Genomic DNA, 8,792 nt, shown 5'->3' with positions numbered 1-8,792 from the left:
CCAATGAAATAATTTTCTTTGCCTGTAAGTCTCATTCTATAGACCAGTTATTGTCAAAATCCACATCAAGATGAATCTAAAGTTAGAAAGCCCTTCCTTTGGGCTCTCATAGACTAATGAGCTGCTTTCCCCTGGTAAGTACCTATTTTCTACTCCTTGGTTGTAAGATATTATTGAAAGGTCACCAATGGTCTCTAATCGATCAAGTATAACTTCAGGAAGATTCAGAGCAACTTCTTGAGATATAACCCACCACTGAGGAAGTAGCTTTGCAAAAGTACCTGTTTACAGCTGTAGATCTGATGACTCTCTAACAAGCCGCCTTTATATCTCTTTCAGTCTTAGGGGTGGTGTTCGTGCCATCTTTGCCCTTTCAGCTCTTTCTTACTTGCCCAGGAAGCTGACATGTGCTGTCTGACGTAACACTCTCTAGTCTTGTACACACTCAGTGGACGTTTACTTAGGCGACGCATTATTCTGATGACTTTTCTTATCCACTTGACCTCAACTAACACCAATTCTTCATTCCAGTCAACAAGAAATAACAGCAGGAAGTTTTATTCCATAAAGCATTAAGATATTTTAATGAGGAAAAAAATCCATATCTTAGTCTTATGTTTGTTTCTATTCAAAGACACTCAAAACTAGTTTTTCCCTGCCCATCCCTTCTAACTGTAACTTTATTTGTGACCATGTAATAAAGGCCAGTTTAAAGATATTTTTTTAAAAAGTTTAAACCTTTTTAAAAAAGATTAAACAACCAGGCTAGCAAAAAGGTACTCAATACATACTTTCCTTATATCAAACAAGCTAATATTTCAGTACAATGTAGCTATACAGAATATATACAATACACATATGTTCACAAAGCAAACACTATAGGCTCAGAACAGATTTGAAAAAACATGGTATTCACATTGATTACAATAACTCTAAAAATGATTGTAACGTTCAAACGGCACTTAGTTTACAAAAAAAGTCACAAAAATATATATATGAATATATATATGTAGTCATCAAGAACTATGGTTCCTGTAAAATACTAATAGCCAGATACTAGTATATAAAATGTGAAGTTCTGACATTGTATACATTTTTATGAAATAAAACAAAACAAAATCCAAAACCATTTTTGTGATTGTTTTAAAGTCAAACATGCCAAGTAATTTAGCTATGGCCACTGTCACCAAATAAAGCCATACTTGAATGAGATGACAACTGGATACAAAGCTGGTGAATTGGGGACTGGCACAGTTAAGAGAATAGTACTGTTTCTAGGTGAGGGGTAGAAGACATAAAAACACCCATCTACATAATTTAATTCACATTTCCTCCCCAGCATTACCCACCCCCAAGGGTTTCACAAAATGCCAGTGCCCCAAAAGAATCATAATGCTATAACTAGCAAGGTACAAAAGTTTCCCCCAAACGTCTTTGATGTTGGGCTATAGGGAAATATTAAAGCATGCATCAGATAAACAAAGCAGTCACTCATCGGGAAGACTGTGGTGCAGTTTCCTCCTAGGCTGGTTGTACTAGAAAGTACTCCAGATTTTAAATGGAGCCAGATTTATATGTTAGCTCTGTAAAATACTGAGCTAATGTAGCAGCAAATATGAAATTACACAAACAAAAACACAATTTTATTTAAAAATTCATTTCTGTTACATCAAAACATTTTATTTCCTTCACATTTGTCTCCTTTAACCCGACACCAATTTCTTCTATCGCTGAATTATGGTCTATTATCTCAATCTGACTTTCTCATTATGTTGTGGTGGAAAAAGACATGTCCTAATCCTGGAAAGTTTAAATTTACTCTTAAAAATGGGAATACAGGAATTTTAAAGTGAAAAAACAGAAGTCTGTTCTAAAAGTATCTCTCACAAATATATATATTTAAATATTAAAATAGGCTACATAGGGTTTTTATAAAATGGCTTTTGAAAAGATAGCAGAGGCACAAAGAAGCCACATACTACCCTCCAACTGGACATAAGGTGCCATCAGTGTGCCCTACAAAGAGGCAGGCAATCTCGAGCTGATGCAACAGGAGGCATCAGTAACAACAGAAAAATCAAATATATTATTGGAACTTGGATTGAAAACCAAATTTTACCCTTTTAAGGACTGCTGTTTTTTAAAAATATCTTGAAATATAGGCATTCGAAGCCATCACTTTGTACAAGGAAGAAAATGAATTAAGTTTAATGACCGGACTCCTTCCAAATACCTGATGGCATTCATTTCAGGCACCTGAAAGATGAAAAACAGTGCAACTTCCAGTAACTTAATGGACTACTCTCAGTATGAGAGACTTACATAGCTTTTGTCAACTGGAAAATTCAATTGATAACTGAAATAAAAGAAAACTCTTAGAGAAAACACACTTATAAGCTAATCATAGAAAAGGTTCCCTCTAGAAAACAGGTGTTTCTAGGAACTGCACGAAAGGCTTCCCATCTTTAAATGAATACAGCCCCACTAATACCGAGGGAAACATATGTTAAGAGGTGACCGGCTACTCTTAACGTAGGGAAGATTTACCCTTCCTCAGTAAGTGATATACTTTGGTATCCTGAATTTCATTTACAGGAAGATTTTTTAACTTGTTTAATTGAAAAATGAAATGTGGATATGGTTAGACGACATTTGGGAAAACAAGGACAATTTAATCAAGTCATGAAAATGTAGCCCCTCAAACCATCAAGCAGAAATTTTATCAATAAATCATCACAACTGAGCCCAGGGCTTAATTAGCAAAGTTGGCTTAATTAGCAAAATCAGCTTAATCAGCAAAATCAGTCAATTGAAAAGAGAAAGGAAATAATCAAAGAATTTGATTTTATAAACCAGGCACTTCAAACTGAAATTAAAAAATTGAGTTTTAAAAAAAATTTTTTTAAGTTTTTGTTTTCTATCAATGGTCAGAATTCTTAAATTCTTTGTAAACTATTATGTAAACAGTAACCTTGGTATTAGTTGGAACTGGCCTGCGTCCTATACAGAGGGAGCTTACTTAATTAAAATAGAACTAAGGCAGTCTCATTTTCAGGTACTGCCACACTGAGATTCCAATAACATCGCCTGACATCTCTGCAGAGACTATTTGTAAAGACATGGATCTACTACTTTTTTCTATCATAAAAATATAATCATTATGACATAGTGAAATATCTGTGTTAGTTTAGTATGAAGTACAACTATGATGTCACCAAGAGTCTTCATCCCATAATCTGACATAGACTTAACTCCCCATTAATAAATCTCAACATATTTATAATCTAAAAAGGAAATATCCATAGAGTGTCTGTTCCTTAGTTGAACCTAGAAATTGGTTCAATTCCACTTCATTGTTTAATCTGAACCATTATTGCTTTTGGCAATAGTGTCTTGCTGAGGACTTTCCAAATAAAAATATACTCTATTGTCACGACATTCTGTCAAGCGACTGAAAGATAAAAATTGGTATAGGCAAAACAAGGAATGACTTAATTTAAATTTTGACAATTTTAGCTTAAAGCCTGTAGGACTATGTTTAGCTATAAATATTCCTCATAGATGTTTACTATAACAGAGCTTCCTCCAATTTTGTTTCACTGCTTCAGAAAAGAAAATTAAGTTTCTATATATTCTCCTCTCAGTAACTTTCAAAATCTAAATATATTATAAATAAAGTATCTTATGTCAATAACTTACAGTGAAAAAACCACCTTTTAGCAACTTTGGGTCACTTCCAAAGCAAACTTTACAGTCCCCCGCCCCAATTAATATTAACATCTAGAAAACATTCTCCCTCACTTGGATGTAGATTTCAGAGTTATAACTTCACATTTCGCAGATGAGTGAAAATAGAATAAGTATCTGCATGGAAGTATCTATTTCTCTTTATCAATTCCTCAAATCTCAAACTCCTTTCAGCTAAATATTACAATTTTAGGACTGTTCATTCATCAAGTAATAAGAATAATTCGCTCCATGTGGTACACTAGTACAAATTACCATACAATAATGTACTTTTCTGGGACTATAAAGTTAAAATACACTAAAAAATGATCTGAGAATCTTTAAACTAAAAGCCACTAAACTAGGTAAGTGGCCTCTATTTAGAAAAAGGTAAGTACAAGAATAAAAAATAATAAGAGATAAAAGACTGAAAGAATAATATGACTTTCAAAGGCTCTCAGGGAACCACTTATACATGGGAGAGACTGGCTCAGTAGTTAGAAGGTAAGAGAGTTACTGATGAGAAGTACATTAGATGTGCTGACTAGTCCATTCCATTTGATAAAATAGTTTAACAAAATGGAAGCTTTTTTGTTTGTTTTTAAAGCCAAAGGGCATATGTCATAACATGGAACCAAATTATTGTAAGCCAGAATGGTTGCTGAAATGTTAAAATGTAAGACTGAATGAGGCTATTTAAACATTTTAGTACACCTTGTCTCACTGAATTTGAGAATTTTGGTAATGTACTAAATGTATAACTAATTATTTGAAATAAAAATTAAGATTACTTGAAATTCAAATTAAGCAAAATCCATTTAAATATATTGGTGGGTGACAAACTCCATCTACTTCCCTTTATAGAAAACTTAAAATTCAAAAACATAACCAATATTAATCCCTTTGTTTCTGAATTAGTGCGATCGATCACTGATATGCTAGAGGCTCCCACTGTTAGAATACGCCCTCAAAAATGCAAAGAAAGACTGCAAGAACTGTATATCCAGTATCACGGCAAATATCTGCTCATTTCTAAAGTATATCACACCTATTTGGTAGCTTAAAAATTGAAAATAAATAATTTTTTTATATAAAATACTTGGTTTTAAAAAGGCAATTTATCCTGTATCCTAAAATTTAAGCCCTTAAATATCACAGTTACCCTAATGGGACTTAAGACAGCTATGCTTAAGTATTTTAACCTGGAATTTTTAATGTTTAGTTATACTGGTAGTTTCTAATGAATGAGATAATATAACTGCCTTTCATCTCTTTGCAATGTTTTCCATATATTCTGGTAAAAAGAATATATCCAAACATCCCTTTCTTGGATGAACTTTAAACAAATCTAAATAACACTATATACAGTTATCCCTTGCAGCTTAGTTTCCTAAAACAGATCTGTAAGCTAAATATCCTTGAACAGTGTATCAAGAAAAATCAGAGCCTCCTTGAAACAGAAAAAAGGAGGCCTTTGTTTATATTGTGTTATGTTAGATATTAGTTAACTGTATTGATAAGATATGGGGAGTAGACAACTAACCAAGTATGTATTTTCACAGTAGTATATTTAAATTTTTCATAAAACTTGGAAATCTGTGCAATTTGTAATTACCAATGAACATCTAAAGTTCCCATTTGGGAAAGAATAGCCAGTGGTGGTAATTCTATATTCTGAAAACACAGAACACCTCAGAGCTGCCAAAACTGTGCAGGGCTCTCTTAACGTAGAGGTCTCAGGACAGGAGATGTGCTGAACACTTCCAACCAGCAAACCCCCAAATGCTTCTAATGCATTTCTTTATCCCTATTTCTTTCCTTATTTTCTTCCTTCCTTTTTCTTCTTTTTTTAGTAACTCTTAGACCTGAGGGCAACAACAATTGCTGGTCATAATTTTGCCTATTCTTTGTCTTGTCCACATAAGATTTTAAATTAACTTTGACATTTATCTACCGGTAGGCATAATAGTTTTCAAAGAGTATATATGACATTAAAAATTCCTGACCTTTCTAGTTGAGACACAGCAGTACCATTACTAAGCAAGTACCAGTCTGTTGCAGAAAGTAATTCACCCCTATTAGTAAAGATGCATAAATGGTGGAAACCCATCATAACCTGTATATGTTGACTTTCCTGAAGGTAATATCCGTATGTTTGAGAGCAAGGGGGTAAAAACGGGATCATCAATGAGATACTAGGAGTTGGAAACAAGTTAAAGACAGCAGAATATGGAAAGAGATATAAAGAACATTAACCTAAAAAAATTCTCAATGAGTTTACTTTCCTTTCCTTTATATTTATGGGAGGTAAAATAAATTACAGAATTAGCATATTTAAAAAAGTGAAACAATTAAATCATTAAAACCTAAAAATATATTTTATTATTAAGGTCTAGCACCTGAACAAAATTCAGATCGTGTGTTGAATAAGAAAGTATATTTTATTTCTTTTTTCTGATTGAATCAGGTGCTTTCATTATTATTAAACTTTGGGTATACATATAGGAAAAGTTACTCAAAAGTTCATTGTTCATGAACTCATGAATATTTAGGATCAAAGCCAGTGATACTATAAATGGCACTAGATGAAAAGTATACTCCAGCTTACAGTATCATTAATTTCAACTAAAAAAGGAAGTTTCATTTTTTAGCAGCAAAAGAGGTGATACTCATTAATTTAAGGTTTTTAGTTTTTCTTTAGTCTTATTTATGAGTCAGATTTATGAGTCAGAGATCATCATTTTATAGCCTTTTCTCATCTTTTACATTATTGCTTACATTGTGTAAAAACTACACGAACTGCTTTTAATAAACTTGGCAATATCTAAAAATATTTTGGAACAAGGACAATGTGTCACTGTCATATGGGATTTTTGTAAACAATCTTAGTTGGGTTAAGAATGTAGCCTTAATAGAGAATTCTTTATTTTGTCCAAAACAGCACAATAAAAACATCCCCAACAATACATAAACCTACATATAAAATATAGACTATCTCCAATATTTTTCCTTTATATAGTATCACGCCAGCATATGCAAGAGAAAGTATTGTTGATGGGGAAAGAGGAAAACTGATTTAGGCAGTGACCTAATTAGCCAGGCATTAACATTCAAATACGAGGTAAATAACAATTTCAGCTAGAAAAGCAGTATTAGAATTCCTATGAAGCTGGGATTTACACACTACATTCTCCATTCCTGGTCACTGCATGCATAGCTTGACTATTCTCAATCACTGTTCTCTGCCTTCTTTTATAGAAGATTATTTGAATGAGTGGTACTATAAGATACAGGGACTGCCTACCCAATATCAAAATTCCACTATGAAAAAAATCAGAATAAAAATGATAAAGCTTAAAAAAGAGTATGTTGGATTTCAGTAGTATTTACCCCTAATAATTTTTAAGAAAGCTTACCTTCAATACTTGCCAAAACAACAGGCTTTACAAAATATTGTACAATGTCCTGTGTATAGGAGTAAACATCTATTTGGGCCGTTTGTCAAATTCTTTTTAGCAATTTGTTTCTGGTGTACCGTTTCATCTCAAGAAGGTCAATATTGATCTGATTTCTCCTTTACCTAATGATCTGTTGGTTAGCCTACTTTTAAGAATGGAAGAAGAAACTGATACATGTTTTAAGTCAACTGGTTCTCCTTAAGTCTTATAGCTTCTATTATTATTCAATATCATGTTTATTGTGCACTTACAGAAGCAATCTCTCAGTCATGAAAAATAAAACACCAGTTGCAGGGTTTACAAAGTAAAAAAGGGAAATTCTTTCCCAAACCCATTTTTGTTTAAAAAATTGAACAAAATTTAAATGTAGAAGACCAAGCACAGGCACTTTCCAAAAACAAAAAATGAAACCAAACCATGAAATTACTCAATAGTTACAGAAGACAACTCTGATTTGGGGGGGTCACCTCCGGGAGCCTCGGCACAAGCACTGGTCTTTGGTTGCTCTGGCATTTCTTCCTCCTTTTCTGCCAGCCCACCAAGAGACCCCAAGGGAAAAGTGCTTTCACAATTCTGGGTTGAGGAGACCTGTGAAATTACAGGCATTTGAACAGAGGAGTTGCTTTCAAAACTGTGTTCTCCAAGATCATACTGAACAAGGGTCTCTTCTTGCTCCTGGTTTAAGTAGTCCGGTACTAGGAAATCACTAGATAAGAGGCAAAGGATGAAAGAGGGAGTTAACTTTCAAACCAGTAATAAGTAAGATACATAAAAAGACCTGATTTGTAAAACAAGATCGGGATTTTTCATTTTTCTAATTATGGAATGAGATGATCCTTGAATGAAGATTAAATTCAGGAATTTTCAACTTCTAAACTTTCTTAACTCTTTTGCTGCATTAATTGATTTCAAGTTTTTTTTAAAAATGTGTCAGAAATCCACAAAAACCAAAAAGTTGATATTTTCACTATTTTATGCATTCAATAATAACAATTTGAGCTGCTTTGTATATAAATGACATTTTTATGTATAAAAATTGTGGATATATTCATTGGGATATATCCAACCATTGTGGCAAAAGGGCTAAATATGAACCAAAGAGATCCATTAGAAAGAACCAAAGTATATCAACTCTCACCACCAACAGATAAGATTCAGTGTCATGTTGGGCACCTAAATAGTCTTGTTTTATGTAGATGAGTTTCTGTATACAAAACAAATGCAATTAGCATGCTCACTTAAGCAAAGAGCATTTGAATAATTTATGCTTAACCTTTCTTGGATTATACATTAATTAAAAGGTATATAAATCTCAGTTTCATTGCTTCCTGAATCTAGTTAAAAAAACTAAATCCTTACGCATAAATGACCTTATGCAAAATCTTCTATACAGAGAAATGTAAAAAACTAATTTATATGTGTCCTGCTATTAAATTTGGTATATGAAAACAGTAACAAATTACTTTTGAATCAGAATTTGGAAATGAATGCCACGAGATTAGTTACATGTTAGTCCTCAGGAAGTATTTAATATTCTCTTGATACAATAATTAAATTTGATTATTGAATGTGGACAGTAAAATATACCAAAATTTTAACAACAGTAGA

The 8,792-nt window shown here is 32.8% G+C and overlaps 1 protein-coding gene across 4 annotated transcripts in view; it reads right to left on the bottom strand.

Annotated features, from left to right (window-relative positions):
• Positions 1–542: 542 nt before the first annotated feature.
• ZBTB44 (zinc finger and BTB domain containing 44) overlaps positions 543–8,792 on the bottom strand; it is a 94,090-nt gene continuing 85,840 nt past the window's right edge. For all 4 annotated transcript variants that reach the window (XM_019660805.1, XM_019660808.1, XM_019660807.1 and 1 more), the window contains exon 6: positions 543–7,890. In XM_019660805.1, coding sequence (XP_019516350.1) covers positions 7,608–7,890 — 283 coding nt within the window. In that variant the 3' untranslated portion in view covers positions 543–7,607. The remainder of the gene's footprint in view (positions 7,891–8,792) is intronic.

The sequence above is a fragment of the Hipposideros armiger genome, unplaced genomic scaffold (assembly GCF_001890085.2).
Source record: "Hipposideros armiger isolate ML-2016 unplaced genomic scaffold, ASM189008v1 scaffold_330, whole genome shotgun sequence".
Classification (NCBI taxonomy): Eukaryota; Metazoa; Chordata; class Mammalia; order Chiroptera; family Hipposideridae; genus Hipposideros; species Hipposideros armiger.
The sequence above is the reverse complement of the archived record's forward strand: the minus strand, read 5'-3'. Positions and strand labels throughout refer to the sequence as shown.